Source organism: Plectropomus leopardus, chromosome 17 (assembly GCF_026936395.1).
Source record: "Plectropomus leopardus strain MGB_pleo_1.0 chromosome 17, ASM2693639v1, whole genome shotgun sequence".
NCBI classification, from domain to species: domain Eukaryota; kingdom Metazoa; phylum Chordata; class Actinopteri; order Perciformes; family Serranidae; genus Plectropomus; species Plectropomus leopardus.
In genome coordinates, this window is record NC_142192.1 from 8920952 (window position 1) to 8947995 (window position 27044).

General features: G+C 39.7%; 1 protein-coding gene across 3 annotated transcripts in view; it reads left to right on the forward strand.

The window, feature by feature from the left end:
• The first annotated feature begins 7307 nt into the window (after window positions 1–7307).
• Window positions 7308–27044, forward strand: part of csmd3b (CUB and Sushi multiple domains 3b) — a 463214-nt gene continuing 443477 nt past the window's right edge. Inside the window, exons 1-2 of one of the 3 annotated variants that reach the window (XM_088090047.1) lie at window positions 7309–7665; window positions 7752–8678. In XM_088090047.1, coding sequence (XP_087946173.1) covers window positions 8438–8678 — 241 coding nt within the window. In that variant the 5' untranslated portion in view covers window positions 7309–7665; window positions 7752–8437. Of the gene's footprint in view, window positions 8679–27044 lie in introns of all 3 variants that reach the window. The other 2 variants (XM_088090048.1, XM_088090049.1) reach the window with 2 other exon arrangements.

Genomic DNA, 27044 nt, shown 5'->3' on the forward strand with positions numbered 1-27044 from the left:
GGTGTCAGAGAAACCTCATATTGACTGTTGCACATACAGGGTTTCTGCAGGACACTGACAGTAATTCCATTCCTCCCCTCTTCCTCTTTTCAATCAGATGGCATCTGTATCTATCCTCACAATAACCAAGGGTAACACTCCTGATGTTGTCTGCCATGTGTGAAACTAATCAGAGCCAAAACCTAGTGTGTGTGAGCGTGTGTGTGTGTGTGTGCATGTGGGGGTGTGTCTGCTTGCAATAGCCACTGGCACCTTGTTGTAAAGTCAATGATGCTGCTGCTTGTTCTACATTTCCCCCCTTTCACACAGACACACACACACACACATTCCCGCACCCATATACAATCTGTCTGTCTCCACACACACCCCACAAGCAACACTGCTTGAACACAGGCAGCTGGTGATGAACAAATATTCTCTCTGTTGAAGAGTGTGTGGGCATAAATGCCTCGGTGTGTGTGTGTGATTGCAAAATGGGAATCACTCAATTGTGTCGACGGCAGCCGCCTTCCCGCCCTCCGGCACTGTGGCTCCTGATTGGATATCTCGTTAGTCAATTACCTCATTAGTGGATATCCCGTTGAGGGACCGTGCTCCGCTGACAAAAACTAAATAAATCCGTCCTTTTTGTTTTGCTTGGATGCTGCTCTTCACAAGACTTCTTACAATATGGAATTTCTATGTTCCACAGTTGCGGTTAAGCCGTCCGCTCAATGCTCATTTACAGACGTGACCGCTTTATGCCAGTCCCAGAAGGGCTCAAGTCAAATAGTCAGAATACACATCTGACAGGGTCTTGTTGCCACCCGCTGTGAGGATGTTGCTGCCCCGCTGTTCTGGAGTATAGCCACTGCATCTGTAGGGAGTTTCCTTCGTATCAAATATGCTTGATATTTGCAACAAATCGCTGGTCCTCTCACTGTGGACAATGGCATTTTAGCATGAAATCTATATGAGGCAACTACATAAATGTCTTCCTCTTGCCCGCTGTATTAATTATAGCTTACTTGTCTGTTGGGTGGGTCGATAAATAAAGAAGAGAGAGAGATCACACCTGAACCAAAACAACTTCCAAGCACATAGCGTTTTGCTGTGCGGGACTCGGATTAGTTCAATATGCTTTTAAAAAGTGTAACATTGCAGATTTTCAACCTGCTTTGTGTTATAACAATGTGTTGAGTATGTGTAAATGCACTGTGGTAAACTTTCCTCCATTTTCACCAATTTCAAAAGTATTTTTGTCTTTCTGCTACACAGACAATCCAGTTTTATGAAAAGACCATCTTCCAGGAGCGAAATACTTCTTTATGGTAAGTGTAATATGTTTTTTATTGTAAAACAGCATTTAACCCCCTCCCACTGTACCTTTTCAATGTTGGAAATGGGGAGTGCATGTGAGCATTTCTATAACTTTATGAAACCTGCAATCTACAGTTCATGCACACTTCATGAAGCAATCGGCAGAATGTCTGAGAAAAGTTGGCAGGATCTGAACTTCTCTCTCATGCCCTTTTTTAATTCTTCTGACCACTTATTTTGTCATTGTCCTCCAAAATTTGACCTCAAAGGTAGGTTTTCAAGCCAAACACAACCCATTTTTAAGATTTTTGTAAGGTAGTGACCTCTAGCGGACAAAGTAATTGCTACGGGAGAAACGGAGGAAGTCAGGCGGTGTGGTATACAAAGGGACAAAGTCTGGTATGGGTGGGAAGGAGAGGGATTGGGATGGGTCTAAAAAACACAGGACTTCCATCTAGAAGACTAGTGTTCATGTCTCATTTGAAACCAAAAGTCAGTATTGAGTTATTTGAACAACTGAATGCAGTATGTATAGTAGGTGTGTCACATGAGGTTTGTGATGTATGTCGCATAAGATTTATGAGATTACTTTACCCTCGTAACAAACTTACTTGTTCTAAGCCAAACCATGATCTTTTTTCTTAACCTAACCACAAGGTTTTGTTGCAAATGCAACCATTTCATGATGTTAACTACTTGTTTAAAACTGTAACCTTTAATGGTCATATACAAGCTATTCTGTTAGCCACCAGTGATGTAGGGGTAATAAATATGTGGGTAGGGTAGGACCATATGATCCACAGTATGTGGTAATATGGGTTTGAGGACTTGTTGCACTTTCTATATGGACAGATTTGTGCAACCCTTTTGCCATTTGACATTGTCAGTTGACACCTCATACTAGATTTACAACATAAGTTATAGTGGTTGAGTATGCACAGTAAGGAAAGGCTGTTCACAAGTCTGACAGTTTAAATCAGTCTCAAATTCTAAATCAGCAGTGCAAAATTATGCAATCAAACTCAAAAAAAGTACTGAAAAGAAACTTCACCTGACACTGTCTCTTATTTGTCCTGAAATATCCCTCAACTCATGCTGCCAATGTCTCTGTTAGCTTTTTTCAAAAAAGAAAGCGTTTGTCTGACTAAAAATACAATTGTCATTGCATGGAAACAGAAGGACAGTGCTGCTCTTTCTTGTGGGTTACTAATGAATTCCCTCTAAGCCTCGCCTGCTGCACTGTGCGCTCTTGTTTCGTGGGAACTCAAGACATGTCAAACACAATACAAAAAATAATCCGTGTAAAAGGCTCGTTAAAAGATTTACCCTGTTCCGTTGTGCCGTGCACAATTACAGCAATAAGGATTGTATGCGGAGAAGAAATTGCAGATTGATTTAAGCACTTGTCAGCTGTTGGCTCGGAGATCCAAAGCGATGTGTGGTGTCATCTCAAATCGTAAAAAACAAAGTGAGTGCTGTGATCGGAACAATTGCGCAGTAATAGACACAAATAAATAGGTTTTTGGAAAAATAACAATCATATATGTAACCTCGACTGAGCCGGTGGCACCACTCTGCAGGGAACCAACAGGCATAAATAAGGACAAGTTGACAGGTTCAGTTCTGTCAGCAACATTACTTTGAACAAGAAGCTTCTACCTGTTTGCAATACATAAGCTGCTGTGGATACGGCTTAATATACAGTAGAATAAGTAAGTATGTAATGTGAACCTTAGTTTCCTGGGTTTCTAGGACATGCTGGAATACATTACATCTGCTTTTCAGTATGTCTACTTTTTGGGGGCGACTGCAGAGAGCCATTCAGAAAAGTGGATTACTCATGCAAGTCTTTCCAGCTCGACCATCTCATTCCTTCTCATTTTCTCCCCTCTCTTTCTCTCTCTCACACATACATTTCCATTTTATTTTTTAGGCACAGACTCCTGTCCCCCCTCCTCTGTCCTCCTCCCCTCCCTTCACTCCCTATCTACAATTCTCTTGCCTGAATGTTTTACATCTTGTACCTCCCATTTTTCCCCTTCACCCTCTTTTTCTCTCCCTACTGTTTTTTTCTCTTATTTTCCTCCCCTCATCTCCTTCCCTTTACATCTCTTTACCTCTTTTCCTTCTCTCTCTTCTCATACTCATTTTTCTCCTCTTGTTTTATTGCCTTCGTTCCTCTCTTTGCCCGTTTCCTCCTCTCTCAGGTCCCTCTCTTTCTCTCATCCTATATTCTCCTTCTTCCTCCTGTACTCCTCTTTGCACCCTTCTATATCTCCTACCTCACACCCCTCCCTCTACTCTCCTCTCTCTTGTTCTTTCTCTTCCCGTCTCCCTCTCCCTCCCTCTCTCTCTCTCTCAGGACACAAACCTCACACATGGCTTATTGATTTCTGAAAGCAACACGCAGACGTACAGCCGATGTAGGTCTCGCAATCGCGCACGCAGAGGATTCGAGGCACACATGCAGGCAGGTACCACGCGTGCAGACGGTTTGTACAGCATGCGCACTCCCTGAGTCGTGCGGTGAATATTTAGATGATGCCAGAATGATTAACACCAGGGTTTGTGATGGGGAGAAGGAGGGAGGGGAGACGAAGGAAGAGAGACTGCGCCTGTAGATGGCAGGAGAGTGCTTTAAGGGAACGTGTGGGAGCAGATTTCACACACAAACACACACACAGTCAAGCACGCAGGCACACTCACCCACACATACTCTCATTAACCCTCACACAGGCGCATTTATATAGCTATACCTGTGAGGATATTCCTCTGCCGTACATAAATTCCCTAAACTGATTTCAGACAAACACACACACACACCTCAGCACACACACAAACACATGAATGCTGTAGATTACCTGAAGTTGTGCTCAGACTGAGAATGAATCATGAAAAAAGTCAGAGGCACTGTTCATGACTTTGATTATGATATAGGAATGAAATTGACCTAACATTCCTCCTAACATTTAATTTAAGTCATACTTCAATCAAAAGTGACAGTTACTATGGCAGTTTTTTTGTCTCCTTTTAGGAATGTACATGTTTGGATTTGTCTGGCAAGGTGCATTCATTTAAGCAGTGTTTTTTAAATTATTCAATTATTTATTTACTGAATTACAAAGTCAGTTTTGCAGATGGTTGGTTTAACGTTTTTTACATCTAATGACCGTGTTCGAGGCGCATACTCTGTACATATGATTTACTTTTATAAGTACAAGTATCCAAGTAAAATGTGTCAATATCCATACTTGATGGAAGGAAGGAAAATCCTCATTTGGGTTGAAGGCTTCAGCTCTTATTCCTGTGATCAAAAATGATCTGAAGCTCAATCCTGAGGCTGTTCTGTAATTAGTTTTCTAATAAATTATAAATATAGCAATTTCTGATCAACCCATGTCAATTTCAGGCTTAAAAGAACAACTTCTTGTTTGGCCCCACCTGTTTTTGGTTTAAGCCACACCCTCTTTCAATTTAAACTCCGCCTGTTCTGTGTACAGATACAGATAATTTAGATGGTTAAAAAGACACAAATACAGATACACATAATATTGTACTTGCTCATTCTTACCTATAACATTTGATTATCAGATAACGGTAAGCAACATAAGATACTATCAAAATTAGCGTTGCAAATTGTGAGCACTTCCTTAATTGATTATTTGTAAAAATGAATGATCCATTAATCGCTTTATTGTTGTTTGAAAAAAAAAACATAAAAATTTTGCCTATTTCAAACAATACCACATGCATCTTTTCCTCAATGAATGCTCACAGCAACATATTGTGTATATTTTTTGAAAGCATTGCTTAGCCTATCGATGAACCGATTAATAGATTCATTATCATTGTCAATAAAATTGAAAGATAATGAACAAATTGATAGATCTGAGGACAAAAAGTAGATAGACATATGTTAAAAAGACTAATTCAGTTATTGGTTTTATTGGCTTTTGATGCTCATATTCAGCAGTGTTCAATATTTATCAGTAATTTGTTACCGAAAAATGAGCTTGTGTAGTGTAACTTTTCCTCTTGCAGTTGAGCAGTTATAAGTCCAAGTAATTAACTCACTCGCTCTCCTTTTAACAATCAGCGAGGTTTCCAAGAACCCCCTGTAGCTCCCAGCTATCGTAAGTCAAATGGCCTCAAGATCAAGGACTCAACATCATCTCGAGTCTGAGCACAGCCCATTCATAACCTTGGTGGAAAACCACATGCCATGCAGTAAAGAACGGATGGTCGGAGATGGGTTCTGATGCCATAGCTTCCTCTGAGGGTAAATAAAAAATTGATGTATGTGAAAAACAGATACCCACACAGTTCATAAAGTAGTTAAAATTTCCTTGGAGCCTCTCAGAATCAAGCCTCAAATTCTGCAATTTACTGTGCCTCAGTTGTGTCTCTGCTTACTGAAGCAGTGTTATGTTTGGTTACGGTATGACAATAAATACAACTTTTTTGCAGTTGTGAGAAAAATATCCACAAGAATTAAATCCCTCTTGCCTTAGACCACAAAATAGCAAACTCAAGCTGATGAAAGACACATGAGTGTTGTGAAGTGAGTATGTGTTTCCCAGGCTGTTTGGGGAATCTTTTATATTTGTACAGCATATTAAGTTCACAGCAGCACTTAGTCAATAATAACAAAAATGGCTGTTATTGACTTGATAGCTACTTTATCATTTTCTCTATTTAAAGTGAAAATCCATACGCAATTTAATTCTTTGCCTCAGTATTTTTTGAGAGTGTGAAAAAAGTGATTGTGACTGACAAAAGAGAGGGAAACATGCCAATTACAACACTTTCATGACAATCTTGCTTTCAAATAACCTGAAATATGTGATATTATTTTGAGTTGGACGTGAGAGAGGGTAGGCTTCTTTATAGCTTTGCTCATTGCTGCTAATATTTTTATTTGTCAGGATAAGATATCAACATCCAACAAATGCTACAAATATAACTTGGAAAATGATACAATCATGGAATTTCTAGGATTACTGAGTTGCCAATATGTGACATTTAGGGGACAAGGAGCATATAGGTGCTGATAAAACAATTATTCAGGCTGTCAGTGTTAACGTGTTAATTGCAATGCAATTAAGGTCTGTACATAATGTTTTGGGGTTTTTTTTGTTGCTGTTGTTGTTTTTATATTGCGTTAAACGTGGACAATCCTAGTCGGCATTCCTGCCTTTAAAATCCTGTTCCGGGCTGAGTTTTAAAGCTAAAGTGATGATACCAGTATTATATGAAACTAGAAGAATAAAGGAATCCAGTGGTACAAACATGAAGTTAATCACGATTAACTATTGAAATTGTACAATTAATTGTGATTTTTAAAAAATGTATCGTTTCACAGCCATAATAACACACCTAATATCACAAATAACATTATTACTGGTTTAAACAAAATATTCCAATGTGTTTTATCATTTGGAATTTTATGTAAATTCATATTACGGTGATCATTCTTTGTCAATGTTTTGCATCACTGACACATTTGCCTTGTGGACTTCAGCAGGTATTATTTAGCATACAGTTGAAACATCTGTTACTAAACGCTTACACATATTGACAAGAAAATCAATTAGTTGTCATCAAGAACTCAACAGTGTCCCTTCACTAGACCAATATATTCACTAAAGTGACTGTCACGTGCCCCAAAATCCCAAACTCTTCCTTGTATTGATTTCATGTCAGTGGACAAGTGGATCAATGAGTGATGACAGGCAGGCCATTATTGGTTGGTCCATGTGACTATTGGGAAAAAGCTCAACACATCATGTAAGACTGCTAAAGGGCAGCTCTCCTCTATTCCCCATCATATGATTTCATTTTAGTTTGAATTTTGCTCTAAAGTCTTGGTTTTGTTTTGATCAAATTTGGACATCCGTAGGTAAGTTTTGGCAAGCGCCCACTCCTCAGTGCCAGTGGACGCCCCTGCATTTTGTCCTTTTCACTCTGCTGCATCTGCAAAGAGTACACACAGTTTGCTCTGCGTAGCCTGATGTTCACAATAAACCATCAGCCACCCAAACAACGATTTGACTTTAAACAGAGTTCATTTTCCGCGATTATTTCCGCGCAAAAGCACGTGAGGGGAAGCGGGAGCGTACGAGGAGCACTTGAAGGCAGCATCTCTGTACCGGCGGGGAGAAGCTCGAGACGCACCAGCCGCTGCACCAGCCGCTACACCGGGAGAAAAGACACAAGTATACCGAGCGGAGGAGGGTGATGCATGTCTCCTCTGCTTTCTGACAAGAAGAGGGATTGTCATTTGATCTTTTCTTCGTTGGACTTTCGCGGAGAACTAAAGGAGGACTGTGTCAACAGAACCAGCAAGCTCTGTTTTTGGCTTGTTTGGTAAGGAAATGAGAGGGATGGTGATGTGAAAAGAAGTCAAATGAATGGTGGGATGATGAGAGAGTGATTAATTTGTCTTCTTTCAGGAGGGGTGAAGATGCAACATTTTGCTCGCTGTTGTTAGTGAGGAGGAAAACAGAAGAAGAAGAGGAAGGTTTGTCAGGCGCACGGAGTCTGGAGACAGAGGAGAGGAGGGTTATCCGGCCAGAAAAAGAAAGACAGAACAAATATCCCTGTCCATTTTTTTGAGACACTAAGGGGAGCAGAAACACAGCAGAGGGGATTTTTTTTTTGAAGCGAGGAGACACAAACTGTGCCAAACGACACGGGAGGCTTATAAGGAGCCAAATAGAAAGAGGGATTTTTCAGAATGAAGAAGGGATGCAGCCCGGAGGAAGTGTGGATGTGAACCTCTCCTCGCCTCTCCATCACTCTTTTGAAAGGCAGCGGGACGGAATAGAGAGATATTGACGACGAGCAGCGGAGAGTGGATTTAAAGACGGAGAGACAACCTGTGCGCCCGTCCCATCTCCCCCCTCTCTGTCTCTCCGCTTTTTCTCTCTCTGGATGTTGACTGAATTTCGGATATGAAGGATTTATCTAGTCTATGTTAGAAGGAGGAGGAAAAGAAAACGTTGCCTCTATCTCTGTCTATCTCTCTCTCTCACTCTCTCTCTCTCACTCTCTCTGTCTCTCTCCTCTCTCTCCCTCTCTTTCTCTCTCCCTCCCTCTCTCTCTTCCCCCTCTCTCGGTTTTCTGGATGTGAAGCAGCATGCGGCCCGGTGAGAGCTTAGAGGGCTCGCGCTCGGCTCGCGGAAGATGCATTGATGTAAATGATATTGCTAATAGCGGCACGGAACGCTGTCTCGCGCACGCCTCGTCTGCACAGGCGAGGATGAAGAGGGGGACGACGAAGAGGAGGACGAACGGGAGGATGACGGACGGAGGGATGACGGTGATGCGCTGTTTTCTGTGGAGTCTGGTTCTCTGCTCGCTCTCCTCACGCGCGCAAGGTAAGGGGATGCGACACATACACACGCAGTGACATAAACGCCCTCACTCAGGCGCGCGGTTAGGGTGAGACTGGGAGTTTTTTTTTTTTTTTTTTGCTACTGCAGTCATGAGAAAGACGCTGCTTGTAGTGTGCGCTTGTGGGGTTGAAGTGTGTGAGGGTGTCTGCGTGCGTGCGCGAGGATGTCTGCGAGGTGTCCGTGCGTGCGTGTGTGAGTGAGAGGGGAGTGTGCGTGTGGCCGCGAGGGGTGCGTGCGTGTATGTATGGTGTGTTGCGGAGGAGAAATAGAAATTGGCTTACGGGGAGGATGAAGGGAAAGAAAGAGAGAGGGATGGAACCGGCAACAGCTTCCTTTCCCTCTTTCCTCATTTTCTGCTTCAGTTTGCTCTCTCTCTCTCTCTCTCTCTCTCTCTCTCTCTCCCTCCCCCCTCTCCCTCCCTCTCTCTCTCCCTCTCTCTCTCTCTCCATCCTTCTTCAATACAGCCATTGAGCTGGTAGCCAATAAATATTCTTGCGGTAGCTCTCGGGCTGTGGCAGCGAACGTGAGCTGCTTATACCAAAGTGTGTGCGGGAGTGTGTTTGTCTCAGTGTGTGTGTGTGTGTGTGTGAGTGAGAACGTGAGTTGTTTATAGTGATGAGGCCTTACACAGCATTTTATCCCCAAATTTCTACCACCATGCCCATTTGTTCCTCTTCTGCTGAATTTTGGTTAAAAGATGTTATATAATGGGGGTGTCTCCCCCTGTCTCTCTCTCTTTCTCTCTCTCTCTCTCTCTCACACACACACACACACACACTTTCTTACTTTCTCCTCCTCATCTCTGTGTCTCCGTTCTCCCTGTCTCTCCCTCTTCTTTCCATCTTGAGTGAAATAGAATGTTAAAATATTCACAGTATAGCGCACTTTCTCCTACTTTCTTTGTCGCTCTTCCTCTGCTTTACATTTTCAGCTTCTCTGTCGCATCTTGTTGAGAAATGCCTTAACACACATTTGAGTGAGCACACACACACACACACACACATGCACTCATGCAAACACACCCTTTGCTGCATCAGGTGAGGCTTCAGTAGTATGGGAACTAACTGACCATTCATCACCGTATCTAAGGGAGAGGAGGACAGAGGAGGAGGCAAAAGATGGATAGGGAGTGAGAGAATGGGCTTATAAGGAAGTGAGGCTAGAGGAGAGGAAATGAGAAGATGAATAAGGGAACACTGTAAAATCTGACAAGTTGATTTTACTTTAAGAAAATCTAGGAAACAAATTGCCTTGAAAAATGTATGCAAATACAACTATTAATCTTGATTTATGTTTACTTTATATCTCATTTTTAAGTTGTTGCAGCTTAAAAATGATAAGTTTGATTAATCTTTGATTACTCTTTCTAAGTTTAAGAAGGATTACAAAACAAAGTTGTCTGTGCCTTTTATCTGCATTCTGCTGGTTGCAAACTTGTCACTCATATTTGTATTTTCTTAAACATGTTAACAAAACAGAACTAGCAGATCTCTATAATTGGCAAAACCCTCTGCCATGATTAAGTTAAGACAGACAAACTTGGTTTCCTGAAGTTACTACACAGGACACAGAACAAGGTCATTTTACTTGTCATTTCTAAGTTGCAACAACTTTACAAAATTAAGTGAATACCGCTATATTTTAAGTAAACTTAACAATTAGATATACAATTAACATAAGTTAAGATTAATATTTATATGTACTATTTTGTGGGGGGTTCCTAGATTATGTTAAGTGGATCAACTTGTTATATACATTACAGTGTTATATATTTTACAGTGAAGGAGATGTGTAACTAACTTGCAAAGTATGTGCGCGAAGATTTGGTGAGGAGAAAGGTGGAGACCAAGTTTGTAGTTTTTGTTAACTGTACAAAAAGAAAAAGGAAACCTTGAAATGCCAACTACAGTAGAAGCTATTGAGGACCATTAGTCATTGCCACTGTAAAGTCAGTATGATCCTCCAGTGTAGAGAGATCATGTGTAGGCTGAGGGGGCAGAAATATAATGGATTTCTACAGTGATTAAACAAAACGACACTGGGAATGTCTAGACGGTTGGCTTTACACCATCACAGGATTGTAGTTTTACTCTAAAAGAAAAAAAAACCCAGCCTTTTTGTAGCCTATTTGGAAAGGGTTTTCTTACGGTCTGATGGACAGATGAGAGATTGTGATTCGTAGAGTGTCGAAGGAACAAAGACAAGAAAGGTGGGATTTCCTCAGGCACAAAGGATCTCATTTTAAACCCCTTTGGGGACACAGATCCTGGCATGGATCTGCTCATGGCTGTCTGAGAGAGACCTCATAGTGTCAAATACTCACCATGGCATCAGTAATCGAGGCTGCCCAAAGAGGAGTTATATGCAAATTCCCATTAAGATTAACCCTTTGAAACCTTGAGCAACACCACTTGTCTTGTGTTGCTTTCAGATGCCTTTCACATGTATTTTAACTTTTCGAACCCTTGGTTAATTGGTTTTAAAAAAAGAAAAAAAAAGGAGAAAACCAGAACAACTGTTCACAATTTGCAAGAAATCAGTAGATTTAGAAGTTTCTTTATCAAACAAGTTTCCTTGTACTTTGCTTGTACTTTTCATTTGTTTATTACTTTTATAATTTCTTGTTACATTGCTCATTGCCTTCCTCCCATGTTTTTTTTTTTTTTTTTTAATAAATCAGGTTTCAAAAGGTTAATAAAATGTCAAAGGGAGATACAGAAGTTGGCAAAGCCAGCCAGCAAATAACACCTTTTTTTTTAAGTTTCGAGGCTTAGAAGGAAGGTAAATAAATGTGTAATTAAATGTCCCCTTGATCCATGCTGACATTTTGGGGACTAAGGCTTTAAAAAGAGGCTGGCAAATTAAAACCAGCCACCAGCCAAATGCTGTTCCATTTTGGCCGGTGGCTTGTGAATTAGTCTACTCTACCGGCCATTGGCAGGTAACCAATCATTGTATGGACCTGCAGTTCTGTTCTAAAAACCAATCTAGAAGGTAAAGTAATGAAATAATGGATTCACACACTGCTGGAGCCGGTGAACAAAAACGTTAATTTCTCACATTGTGTGACACGTCTGACTCAAAGATGCCAGTGTAGTCTTTTGTCATGATACTTGGTTTTAATCGAGGAGTGTGTTTTCTACAATGTCTTGCATGACAATGAGGTCAAGAGGACAGTCTTAAAGAGGGCTGATGAAAGGTTTCAACACAACAGCTTGCTTTGGATGCTGTCTGAAGGGTTATTATAAAAGTGTTTGTACAGTATATGCCTTGTAACTTAATGTCAAAAAATGAACCTCAAATGAAGTTTCCCTCTGAGTCAGATGCTGAAAAATTGCTGTACTTGTCCTCTTGCTCTTCCTCTACTCCTGATCCCCTCTTCTCTGTTTCATCTGCTCTCCTCTACTCCTCCTCCCTGCTGCTCTGCTCAGCTTAACTCCACCTCTCCTCTCTTCTGCCCCCCCTTTTCTTCTCCTCCGCTCAGCACTTCTTCTGTGCTCTCATCTCTCCTCTGGGCTCCCTCTCTCTTTCCTTTTTCGTCTGTCAGATTTGTCCTGTGGCTCCAGAGGCTTAATTTACTCACCAAACATACTAAATCGCACATGTGCGCACATGCACACAAGACAAAACCCACACACATTTTTCACTGTCTCGCAGACGCTTTAAATGTATTCCGGGCTACATTCAGCCTGTCAGAATCAAAGCGAGAGCCAGCCTCGCAACCTGCACCTTTGCAACAGATCTGTGTCTGAGCTTCTTTTCAGCACCACCTCTAAGATTAACATTTCTGCAGATTTTTCTGACAGTTTGGGTTTCATCAGCACTCAATCAATCATTTCGTGCTAATTCTCCTCTGAACAACTGGGTAATATATTCCCGGTCATCGGTGGGGTAAGGAATTAAAACAGGTTCTTCTTAAGGCTATCCCCTAGCATGTGACCAACTAATTAAACCACAGGACTAAAAATAGCTAATTTAATTTCTATTGACGAGCCATGGAAATGTAGAGCTTTGTTCTTGCAACATGGCTAAATTGAAATTTATCAGTCATCCCCTGGTAGGGTCTCGTAATTTAATGCTGGTCATCAGTGTTAAATTGGACAGGCTGTCAGGCGCAGTGAAATGGTCCTCCAACCAGGTTTTATAACCCATCCCTGGATATCAAAGATTGATTGGTGCGGTTTACAACCCCGATGTTGATTATAAGTCATTGATTGATGTCGCCCATTAATGCGCCAGTGCTAGTCATTCACCTGCGTTAGTTACCGGTTGAGTATTTTGGTAATCAGTCTCTGCTGCCAATTATCGATTGATATGCTACGCACGATTAATAATGAAGTTTATTGCTGAGCTCCAAGCAAAAGATTATGCACGCATTGACGAGCACAAGGGGAAAACATGTCATTGTCTTTGTGTGAAGTCACACAGACAAGCGTTTGGACTATTAGCACGCTGTGCACACATGCCGAGGCAGAGGCACACTCTCACACTGAACATTAGCGCAACACAGACTCTCTAACACACATTTAATCCTGTGGCTTATGGCTGGTTTCTCAGGGAGCGAGATGTGTCTGTCGCAGAGTCAGCCTCTTGATCATATAAATACTTTTGACTTAGTGAGGAAGAGAGAGAAATGGGGGGGACGCATGGTGGAGAGGTGAGAATAGGAATGTGAGGGATGAGGTGAGAGTAAGGTGGTTGTGTCTGTGTGTTTTCATTTTGTTCTGTTGTATCCTCAACTCCATTCTCTCCTCATCCGTCCCTCTTGACTTTCACTCACCTAATCCTCTCCTGCATTTCCGACCAACAAGTTGTAATTACTTGTTTTTTCTTCCTCTCCTCTCCTCTTCTCTCCTCTTCTCTCCTCTCCTCTCCTCTCCTCTCCTCTCCGGAAGTAGTTTGGCATGACATAGCACCAGGAAATGTAAAAATGTGGATTTGTCTTTAACATCAGTGACTAATGTTGGCTTTTTCTGTATTTCATCAAAAGCATTTTTTCCCTTTAACCTTACTAAGGTAGTATTAGTTCCATAAATATAACACGGTCTCAGATGCTTTTAGCAAAGATTGGAACTAAAGATTCAACCAATATTGACATTAAAGATTTTGCCAATACATTCAATATTAACCCCTCGAAACCTGTAAGTGATGTCACTCACTTGTGTTGCTTTCAGATGCCTTTCACAAGTATTTCACTTTTAGACACAGGGCCTAGAGAAAAAAGCAAAGAAAAGCTATTTACATGTATAAAATTCTGTCACAAAATTCTAATAATTTTAAACACTTTTATTTCAGGTCATTTCCTTTTTTTTAAATTTATTTTTTAAACTAACTTTCAGGTAATTTTCTTGCAACTTACTTTTTTTTTTTTCTTTAGCCAGTTTCCTCGGGTTTGAAAGGGTTACCATATCTTGTTTAATGCTGTTATAATACCATAATTTTGAAATTGAAAAGGTTAGTTTAAAACAATCATTCTTGATACCTTTTTAGATACCAGGGCTTTATTACTTTCGATTCCCTGAATATATCAATAATGGTGATTGTTGTAACGAAATATTGACGGTAAATGGACCTACATTCTTTAAACCACTCAAGGCACTTTAATAACTACTTGTCACTTCCACCCATTCACACCCATATTGGTACAGTGGTGGCAGAGGCTACCTGTATGGTAGCCTCTGCCACCACTGTGCCACCTACTACTCAGTTAACTATTCATTTGCACTCAAACAACATTGGTACAGCCAGTGGGAGCAATTTGGGGCTCAATATCTTGTCCTTTAACATTCAGACTGAAGGAGCTGGGGATTGAAATATGGATCTTTCAGTTAGCGGATGACCTGGTCTTTTTGAGCCCCTGCCACACCATTGATACTTTTGGTGCTGTCACGATGCTGGAATTTTTACTTTGGAACAATGCTTTGAAAAATAAAAATATTCAATACAACTTTCAATACCATGGGAAAATTGACATTGAGGGCATACAATTTAAAAATGCTATTGAAAGATAAATTCAGCCAGACTATAACATGACAATACTGTCTTTTCTCCCCTTGATTAGTAACAGACAACAGCAGAATGACTGTGGTTAACAATGACAATAAGATAGAGCAAGAGGGTGCAGCTAGCACAAGCACATAGGGGAAATGAAACTGTTTAAAAATTTGCATATCAATAAATCAAAATTTTTGACAACACTAATACTGAATATCCGAAATATGCTGATCATTTTCTGGCTATTTAAAGCACAAGGGTTTTGTATGATGATGATGCAAGCAGTATTATTTTTGTCATTCATTGATTCATAGTACATAGTACAACACGGGGTCGCACAACCTAATGCAGTTGTAGTCCATTTATTTGTTGCCTTTGAATGTAACTCATGGGACAGAGGTAGTCATTTATCTTGGGAGCAAGTGTGAGTGTGTGCTGTTTCATATTTTCTCATGAATCTGAAACCTTTGATATTTTCCAACGTTAGAGGGCATTGCAATTTCAGTTAGCATTCCTTCCATGTCTTTTTCAATTTCATTTGTGGTCTTGGTTCTCCTTTTCTCACATTTTCATTGCCTTGAAAGTCCTCATACTTTAGTGTTACTACTTTAGCTGTACTGGGAACTCCCCTGTTGAGTCGTGAGTAAGTGTGTGTTTTGCAGCGTATATTCATATTCTTGTTATTTGACTGCTCCATACTCAGTAGTTTTTTCTCTCCATCCATCTTCCTCCACCACTAATTGCCCATTCTTCTTTTCCCTTGCCTCCTCCTACCAACATTAACCCATGGTGAATTCATCATCACAACCTTTCTCACACCCCCCTCCTTCTCTCTTTTCTGTCCTCCATTAGTCTTGCCTCTTCTCTCAGCTCTCCTCCATCCTCAGTGAATTTGTCATAAGTGTTGATTGTAATAGGTTGATAGTCACAGCTCTGATAATCTCTCATCTGTGTTTTCTCTCTTAGCCACAAACAGGGTACACATTCAATTCCTTCACACAGATTGCCAGACGAATGGTGTTTTTAATTTGCTACACAGCCAAATATACTTGTGTATTTCAGATTTGTGTTTGTCTGCCATGATTTTAGAAATGTCAGCTTGCACATACTGAACGGGCTGCTAAATTGAAAGAAGTGATAATTTTGCTATGCAAATTGGACTAAAGAGAATCTGCACTCCAGTGAGCGCTTCCAGCTGTTCCCAGGCCCTGTGGATCCATAACAGTTTTTTATATACAATTGCTCTGTTCCTCTGAGGTCTAGTGCAAATGTGCATTAACAGACTGGTGTCACGAGTGCAATAAAACTTAGCATAATTCATCATAATTGAATGCAAAGACATGATGATGTCCTGCAGGAGCCATTAACAAATATAAATTGGACTAACTTAAAAAAAATTAAATGCACATACACGCACACATACACAAATCAAATACATTGCCCAAACCACTATGAAGCATTCCAAATCTAAAACAAGGCTCCGATTAAAGGCCCATCAAATTGCTAAAATCAGTGTTTCTCAGTTTCTCCAGAAAGTGACTTTTGGCAGATGTGAGGTTTCTGAAGAACGCATGTGTTATGAATGTGAACACAAACTCAGACACACACGTACATTGAACGCACAATCTGTCAGTCTTCCATAACCTCTTCATTATTTCAAAGATGATTAGAAGTAGACATGACATGAACATGTTGAGTGGGCACGCACACACACACACACACACACACACACACACACACACACACACACACGCACACACTAATAAATACACAAAATTTTGTTGGGCACATAATGATAGCATGTGTTACCCTGAGGGTGTGACCGCAAACACACAAGTGCACACACATACACACGGACTGGAGACACACACAAACACAGTCTCTCTCTCTCTCTCTGATGCATTACAGGAAAGGCAGATGAGAAATTAACAAAGACAGACAGGCTCATATCCAGCTGGTGCTCTCTCTCTGTGTGTGTGTGTGTGTGTGTGTGTGTGTGTGTGTGTGTGTGTGTGTGTGTGTGTGTACGAGGTGTTCCAATCTATGTAAAGAAACGGGCAGCATGGCCAGTATAGGAGGAGCTATTTCCTCGAAGATGGAAGCTTGGATTAAAATGGGGAATGTGTGTATAGGAAACCTTCTATATAGATGGATGGGCGTATAAACAGAAGTGTCGGTCAAAGGTTCGATCCCTGGTGACAGCTCGTCTGTCCCTGTCAGACTGTCCTTGAGGGAGGTACTGATGCCCTTAATGACCGTGTGCTCTCTTGGGAAAATGCATGCAGTATAGCTGTCACGAATTTCCTACAAGACCACAACAGAGCTGAAGTGACACAAATAACACAGGATGTTAAGATGCAGAAAAGGTTGTTTATTATCGTGGTGAAAGCAGGCTGTGTTCATCACAAAAGCTCGACAGACCAAATCATGTTGATGTCATGGCAACCTTAGATTAACTGAAGCTAAATAAATTTGGTGCCAGTCCTGTCAATTTGCCTTTGATTCGTACCTTTTTTAGACATTTGGCTGCAGTACCTTCTTGGTGGCTTTAGCTAGTGAAGGAAAAGAAATGGTCAAAAAAAGCTAACGGTTATTTTTGCATTTTGTTCATCTGAAGGTAAACTAATGGATAAAGTTACAATGACAATTTAACCCTTTGAAACCTAGGGCGACATCACTTTTCTTATGTTGCTCTCAGATGCTTTTCAGAAGTATTTAAAACTTGAACCCCAAGCAAACTGGTGTTATTTCTTTGAAAAAAAAAAAAAACATTGGGAAAAGGGCAATGAGGAACTTGGTAAGAAATGTTCACAAATTCAAAGAAATAAGTAGATTTAGAAAATTATTTCTAAAAAGCTAGGGAAACATGTCTGTGGAAGAAAGACAAAAGCAAGGGAAAACTATATTTATAGCTAATTATCATAATTATGTACTTTATATTACAAAATTATTATCATTTTTAAACCCTATTTTCTAGGTAATTTCCTTTAATTTATTTTATTTTATTTATTCTTTTTTTAAACTAATTTTCAGGGAATTTTCTTGTATTTTTGACTAATTTCTTGCTATTTTTTTTAGGTTATCTTTTCTTTTGTTGCTTTGCCTTTTTCCCAATGATTAAAAGAAGTCAAGCCAATTTCTTTTTTTCTCAAGTTTCAAATAGTAAGGATTATTCAGTATGCATATAAACGTGTGTGTGCATGTGTGTATAGTTTTAGGTACTGCACAGCAAATGTTATCTTGTTCTACAATTTTGTTCAATGACAAAAAAGCTATTCTATTCAATTCTATTAATCATGCCTTGCAACAAGATCTCTGAATGGTTGGCAAATTATTCATGTTTAGTCTTATGTTATCGTCATAGAAGGTCAGAAGTGCAGCTTACATAGGCTAAGACTTGGACTTGGTCTTACAGATTAAACCTGTTTAATTTCATGCAAACTGTCTAAACCAGCATTTGTCATTATGACATCTTTTGGTATATTAAACGTAGCTTCCATCAGAAACCTGTCCTGATGGCATCACAGTGCTAAATCCAACTTTTATTGCATCAGTAATAAGCCACATGACAGCATTAGCGTAATATTTTGGGGAAGAGCAGCCCATGTTGTGTTTGTTTGCTAGAAGGCTCATGTGTTTTTTGGGATGACCAGACAAGATATGGTAGAAAACTAAAACTGCCCCAGTTTGGCAACGTTTTTGATTTGAAGCAGCAAAAGTGGTGTCTTGATTGCCTGGGAGCGATGTGGGGCACTGTTTTGAGCTTAACTTTTGTCCGACTTTCTATTCAAGTTGCTTGGTTTGAATGCAACACAATGTACAGAAAAAATGGATGATTCATGAAGTTGAAATGAGGAGTTACCCACACAACACGCTCTCATTTTGCTAGAAAATTCTAAAAGGGAACGCAACTGGATGGAGGGAGATCCCCAGTGAACGAAAACTTTCTTACCATTGTTGATACTTGCTGTTGGCTATATTGTGTCATTTCATGTAAATGTAACACTACAAAGTTTGTGTTTTCAGTTTAAAAAGTACAAACATAGCAATATATCAAGTAGGCTTCTCGACCATCTTTTAAGTGACTACATCTCAAGGTTGACTATGTGGCTTGTTTACTAAGTTATTGGATTCAGTGTGGACAGAGAACACGGAACTTATGTTATTTCCTGCAACTTGATAGTTTGACGCTGGTTTACTGTTAACATTGTCATGACGTTTCATTTAGGAGTGACTGCTGAGTCAAGTGTGACACCCAGTGGCAATTTTATTGATAATATCAAACCGATTTAAACATTTTTACATCAGCCTAATTCTCACAGAATGTCAAAGTACAGACTGCGTAAATCTGCCAAGTCTTTAACATTCATCTAAAACCTGCTAACAAAAAATAGGCTAGATATTAGTTATATCGTATTTTCACCTCAGGTAGGCGGATGATAACTGTTCGTAATGAAGGGGTGTGCTGCATGTCTAACCACAGATGTATGAACATTGCTGTAGGTAATAATGTGCAAATGATGTACCAGCAGCGATAATCTTTACTCGTGGATATGATATAAAGTGTGGATAAATGGCATCGTTAATGATGTGCTACCCCCATTGAATATGTTTAGAATATGATCTGTAATTTGTCATCGTAATTTAACTCGTCATTAACTCAACTTTTATTTGAGATCCATCATGGCACAATTCAGCAGGCTCCTCTCAGCTTTTTTATCTGTTGTAATTAGACAAGTTTACCTCTAATATTTCATGCTTCCTTGCTCTGCTTGTTATATCTCATTTTACTCAGAGGTCCTTGTCTATTGTAGCAATGGTGTGATGGATATTAGATTTTTGGACTGATATTGTTGCCATGGTGACCATGCGAACATTAAAATCCTTTTCAGTTGTTGGTATGGTGCATCACTTAGCAGTGCAACATGGACACATACAGATGCACAAAGATAAAAGATGTGCCAAAAATCAATTATTTTAGAGGCAAATAAAATAATTATAACCAGTTTGCTGTCTTACAGTATCACAAAATATTGTTTAAATACACTTTGATGATTTTCTTGGTCCGTCATCAGTTATATCATTACTTTAACTTAAAGTATTTACCAAAAAATGAAGACATTTTTAACAAAAAAAAAATATTTGTCACAGTGTAGATGTTTTCTGTAGAGAAAACATTTCTGTTAAGTGAGACGTTCATACATTCATTAGTTAAACATTAACAGAAGCTTAAGGGACTTTTTTTTACTAAACAGCTGCAGTATTTCTTTTTGATTATTTTAATTTCCAGTAATTATACTTTTGTTTGTGCAAAGGACCAATTATTTGAATATTTGTTTCGTGATAGTAAAAAAAAGGTCAGGTCTCTAAAGATGTTGACAACTGCACAACTTAGGTACACAACACACACACACACACACACACACACACACACACACACACACACACACAACTGTAATTTGATTAGTTAGCTTGCGGGACAAATGGACCCTAAGTGAACCAAACTACAGTCTTTGTTGTCAGGTGCAAAAATCTCAACTCCAGCCATTCAACAATTCTAATAACCGTCAATTGTGAATTAAAGTTGACATATTGTAACTGTAAAGTGCTTTGATTGGTTTTAATCCTATCCCATTTAATAATAATCATATAAAAAAACATGCTAATTTTGTTTATCCCAATATAAAAGAGCCAAAGTGCTTGTGACAGTGTGGGGTATTGAAAGTGAGAGAAAAACACGGTGCAGCAAGGGGTGTTTTCATGTTTATGTCTGGTGTACGATGACAGGTATGCCCATGTGCCCCAAACCCACAGAAACATGGCTGTTCGTAGACATCACACACACACACACACACACACACACACACACACACACACACACACACACACACGCACACACACAGTAGCTCATCACCTCGTGCTGTTAAGCTCATGAGGGTAGTCTATTGTTTGATCATGTCACTAAATTAATTCCCCCATCCAGTGATCCAGTTTTTCCTTAGTATGACATTTCAGGACATGTCTAAATCTTTGCATGCAAAGAAAGTATTTTGATCATAATCATTATAATCATCAGTCATAATTGCATGCATACACCTTCTTTCTCCTGTCATCTTATTGGCTAGGAGTCTCAGAGCTCTGCAGGTGATGCATTTCCTTTCCAAAGTGATGATGTATTTCCTGTCTGAGTCTTGCGCCTTGGGAGCCTTTTTGTACTGTTGTTCATTCTGTCTATGTATGTGTGTGTCTTTCTGTGCAAAAGATGGCTTTCTCTATTTGTGTGTGCGCATGCATGCATGTGCTTGTCTGCTCCATTCCCAGAGAAGACTCATTTCCCCAGCAGGCCCTGTCAGGCTGTTTCTGGGCGCACTCAGTTCACAGCTGGAGGCTACTGCTGTCACCTGCTTACCTAACATCTCTCCTCCTCCCTCCTCCCTCCTCCCTCCCTCTCCTCCTCCTCTCTCCTCTCCTCTCCTCTCCTCTCCTCCCCTCCCCTCCCCTCTCCTCTCCTCTCCTCTCCTCTCCCCCTTCCCCTTCTCTCCTCCTCTCCTCCCCTCCTCTCCTCTTCTCTCCTCTCTCTCCTCTCCTCTCCTCCCTCCCTCCCTCCTCCTCCTCTCCTCTCCTCTCCTCCCTTCTCCTCTCCTCCCCTCTCCTCTCCTCTGCTCTACCCCTTTCTCTCCTCCCCTCTCCTCCTCTCTCCTCCCCTCTCCTCTCCTCTCCTCTCCTCCCTTCTCCTCTCCTCCCCTCTCCTCTCCTCTGCTCTACCCCTTCCTCTCCTCCCCTCTCCTCCCCTCTCCTCTCCTCTCCTCTCCTCCCCTCTCCTCCCCTCTCTTCTCCTTTGCTCTCCCCCTCCTCTCCTCTCCTCATCTCTCTGCTTTTCATCAGTCAAACATTGGTGAACTATGTATTTTGGCAGCAGCTTTTTACAAAATAAGTAACAGTAAAAGGGAACTGGTCCCTTATTGTTAGCATTAAAATTACTCAAAGATACTGTGCAGCCAAATGATTGCACCAAGAGTCTAAAAGTCCTATTTTTACCCTGGTATTTAGCGCAGCTCTTTACTAAAATTGCTGTTTTCTAAAGCTTTCATGCTTCAGTGGCCACCAGCATGCTCCAAAAGGAGGACACCTCTGCAGGGCAGGCAGGGACGGTAACTAAGACAGCTACAGTCACAGTAAATGTGTGTGTATTCACTGTATATACAGACAACACAAACTATAAAAATAACTCATAGGCACCAATTTGTCCTCTTGGTATTACACAAAGCCCACATAGCCTAAATTGTGATCAAACAAAGGACAAATGGACAGGGAGCAAATGTGAGCACCTCGGAAGAGGAAGTTAATTCATATAACAAAACTTTCTCAGTCTGATGTGAAGGGGAAAGAAGTTTGCGTGCACAGACATCCCAGAGGTGGAGGCATGCGGCTAGCAGACAATAGCTCAGCAGGGTGTTGCAGTGGACAACAGTAAACGTTTTGATCTTTGACACTGGCCGTCTGTTTCCCCCACACCCTCACCCTACCCCGCTCTCTCTCTGCCCGTCTCTCTACCTCGCTCGTTCAGGTTCACGGGGTCAGACAGAGAGCAGATGCTTAACTGCACGACCACAACCAAACCTGACACCACAACACGCATACCCCCAATCTGTCATCTCCCCTTGTTAAATGTATTAGTCTCTGCGGAAGATAATTCTCGACTGTTTTATTGTCTATCTTGGATTTCCGGTGATAGAATAGGGGGACACTGATGAAGCAAAAACTCGATTTAACTCTGCAATCCAGTTTGATTGTGCCCTTTTGATTTACATAATATGTAATTAATATATCAGAAATCTGCAAGTAAATCTATGTTTAGTGGTTATGTCATTGTTGGTAGGGCTCCAACAGGGATTTATTCCTCGGTTTAACTCTTAAAAACCTGGACCAGTATCACTTTTCTTGTGCTGCATTAAACCTTTGAACCTGGAGCAAATCGCTTTGAATTATTTCTAAAACGCGGGGAAAAGAGGCAATGAGCAACTTGGTAAGACATGTCCAACAAATTGCAAGAAATTAGTAGTTTTCGAAAATTATTAAAAAAATATTGGGGAAAAATAACCAGTGAACTATATTTAAATTGGATATTTCTTTAACATTTCTAGTTTTTTTTTTTTGTTTTTTTTTAAATGCTCATTGCCTTTTTTCCATGTTCTTGAAAGAAATCAAGCTAATTTGCCCAGGTTTAAAAGTCTATGAAGTCTGAATGGACCCTTGTGATAATGTGTTGAGTATTGTGGCTATACTATACTACTACAGCATGAAGGTGGTAGTATCTCTTGAAACTTGTGATGACTTAAGGCATCCATTGGTATCAACTATGTTGGCATAGCTTGTCGTGAAATGACGCTCCTACATTAAGGCTAAATTTTAGCTAGGAACAATTGGCATAGCCAATTTCAAAGAGGTCTCTTAAACTATCATCCCAAATATCTGAATGAAAATAAGTTCTGTTGGCACCCACAAATCTTCTTTTTAACTTGAGTACTCAGTGAAGGTTTTGTTCCTTTCAACCAATGCACTCCTTCAAATTAAAGCTGTATATATGTTTTTTAAGGAAAATGATAACCAGTCTGTCTTAAGAACTATAAATGCCTAACACGTGTATACAGAAACAAAACACATTAAAACAAGAGGCATAGTGTCTCCAGCTGATTTAATCCAACCCCTGTTACAAACATCCCAGTCGTATATATGTAACTCTCTTTTGGATTTGTTTGCTGATAAGGCAAGCTTGTGTGAACAACACGGGTACAGCAAATGACAAAGATAATGGTTTAGCTAAAAAAAAATGTATTAGTTCTTTGGCAAGCTTCCTGTGATACACTCTGTTTCTGTTGCTTTTGGTGCCAATGCTCCTTTAGATTTTATGTGGTTTTACAAAACCCACGACATGAGCTAAGTGCCTCTTTGGCCTGAAAAGCATGGCAAACAATTTAATCTCCATTTTGTTGTTAATAGAAAATTATAGCCATATTTTGGGGGGATTGAGACACTGCCCTTCACCTTCCCAGTTTACAAAAAAAAATATGTAAGGAGATGCTCTACAATATTGCATATCTACAAGCAGTACATTTGCAATGCGTTATCATGTGTATTAACAGAACAAATTATAAACCAAAATCTTTAGAAATAAAGGAATTTAAGAGGAAAAGAAAACACAAAAAGGTCGAAGTATATCAAACATTACCATATCGTTTAAACTTCTCTTAAAGAAAGCTCAGTATTACCAGGCTCAAATCGAGAGGAGCACAACACTACATGTAATATGGTCTCTTAGCAACTCTCCCTTTGCCAAGCGATGTTTTCACCTCGCTGCTGATCTTCTGGAGGTAATTTACTGTATATCCTCCAACAAACAAAGAGAGCAGAAGGCTGTTCTAAGTACTAGTCAATGTCCAACTGCCTGCCAGAGGTGGAGCTGAAATGAGTTTCTGAGATCAAAAGAAACAGAACGATAAAGGGATAAAAGGGATTGAGAAGATAAAAGGATTTGAGTCACTGGATCAGAATTGCTCCTTTATAGAGCAGAAATCAACAGAATTAAAATCCATTCAAACACAAGGAACCTTGGACTCCACGTATGTCATGAAAGTCACTGCTTTCAAAAGACATTTCTCCGGACTTCATACAGTTGATTGAGTTGTTCCCACAAAAAAGATTTTTCTTATGCTCTACAAAACTCATCAAAGCAGTAGTCCACAAAACATCTCTGCTCAGATGTTTATCAGACGTATAAAGTTTGTGCTGTTAAGTTTGCCTCCTATTTTTTTTTATCATTTAGTGTCAACAAAAGTAAACAGAGGGCTATTTGTTGTCATCGGTTAATGTAGTGGAAGTGTTAGATCAGATCGTTTACTTAAGAGAAATTACTAACATTACAAAGTAAAAGCACTCTGTTACAAGAAAAAGTCCTACATTTAAATGTTTTTCTTAAAGACAGTGTTTAGGACCTAATGGAATATAGCAATGCAGATTGCAACCAGTTGAAACTTCTCATGTGTGCTAAGTGTGAACTCCCTGGTTGGTTTTTTGTTGTTTAGTAGGTTTTTACGAGGAGCTAAATTATCCGCAGAGGTCTCTTTCTTTCCAAACCAAAAGGACCAGGTGATTTAATCCAATAAAAATACAAAACAGCAGTTCTATATTACAAATAAGTGTTTTTCCAACGATGTTTGGCTTGTTGCAGACGGACTGCCATACCAGCACCTGCTAATGTGGGCTCACCTTTTTTTCTTTGATAACTTAAGTTGTTCAGGAGGATTTGACCAGGATTTCAATTATTTGCAGAAGTGTCTTCCTCTCAAAAACAGCAGACCTGGTGATTTAAACTGGTAAAAGATACTGAATAAAGCAGTTTCATGTTTGTTTGTTTTTGTGATGCTTGTTGGCTTATTGCGGATGTGCTGCTAACTTTGGTGCATGATGCAAAAGCACAAATGGCCTTATCTAGAGCAGGTGTTGTCCATCTGGGCTAAACTTGGTGGTGCAATGTGGAGGAGGTAACAAAAACACAATACCTTTTTTCATGTTGATATATACTAAAAAGACATATTTATTATGTTATATTCCATATCTCCCAATACATCCCTCCAAATTCTACACTATAAACCTTTCAGCAAAAGTACAGAAGTATTAGCATCAAAACATATCTTAAATACCAAAAGTAAAAGCACTCATAATATAGAATGGGGCAATGCAAAAACATGTATATCATATTATATTATTGGATTTTAATTATTATTGATTTTATGACAATCGAAATGCACATTTCTGTTGCAGCTGGTAAAGGAGAAACTTAAATACTTATTGCTTGACAATAAATGTAGTGCAATAAAAAGTGCAATATTTGCCTCAGAAATGGAAAGGATAGAAGTATAAAGTAGCATGAAACAGATTTACTGAAATATACGAAAAGTACCTCAAAACTGTATTGAAGAACAGTACTTTAGTTAAATGTTCTTGGTTACATTTCACCACTGTTTGTAATGCATGCCTGCTGACATCAAGCATTTGAAGGGAAATGTGAGTAAATTTTGCCTGCAGATGGGACGCGAGCCAACGTCTCTCTGACCAGTCTGTTCTGATCTGAGAGCCACTTTGGCTGTAAATTTAACAAGCTGGGAACATTTAGAAAGCCCCAGCCGCCAAGGTTTAAATATTAATTTGATGCCCTTTGCGTATGCATGCAGTATTTAACTTGAACGACTCTACTCATTTAAGCGTGCATGTTGATCTGGTTAAGCCATTAACCTAGTTCAGTGATTTATTTTGTGTTTTCAATTACAGTTGAAATTATAGGCCAACTGTTGTCCCACGTAATGAAATCGAGGAGGATTATGGATTTATATGGATTACATCCATTCATTTGTCCTTCAAATGTATGTGAGACACTGCTAATTGGAGTTTGATGGTTTTTGGCAGAGCAATGCATCTCGTCATTTTACATAAGATGATCCAAGGGAGTTCTACGTGTCAAACCAATGCCATCCTTTTGTTAGTGCTTGTGCAATTTATACAGACATGTTGATTGCTGACCCTTGTGAGATGGAGACGTAAGTACTAATATAGCAACAAATTTAATTATTATTCATGCTGAGGTGAAGAGGTTTGTTCTTTCCATAAAAACGCTGGGCAAGTGGATTTATATGCTGGCTATGAAGTTCTTACTGGTCTGTCTACCTCGGTCTTTCGGCGATAAGTCAAATTAATGACATATATTACCTTGAGACAATCCTTGATTTGGATTTGAAATGTTGATAGGTTTGTTCCACTGGACTTGTGAGGTATGGATTAACAACAGTCCTTATAATTATGCTTTTGCACAGTGCAGCAAACCCATTACTTTTGCTTGTTAGCAAAGTTTTACCTAAAGACCAGACAATAATCATAAACAGAGCTGCTGGGAAACTCTCTTTTATGCCTTTTTATGCAAAGAATATACAGTGCATTTATAGAAGGGAGCACAAGAGACAACATAAATAGACAGCAAATAAAAGTCTTTAATTCATAACAAGAAATGTGTTTCTGCATGTACTGTTAAAATACAAAAGGACCTTGCATTAACAGTGGTATAGAAACATAGAATAGGTAACACAAACACAAAAATATATAAATCAAAATAACTAATTAAAAGTTAGAAATGCGATGCATCATTCTGTAGTACCTGATTGTCCTTGATGGAAATGAGGCACTATAACAGTACCATTTTGCTGAGCTGTCCAGAAGAAAACAGTCAACACTGCAATAGTTTTTGATCTGATTTTCCTCAATATTTGCACATCAATTCCTGTATTTATTTACTTACCTTGACTT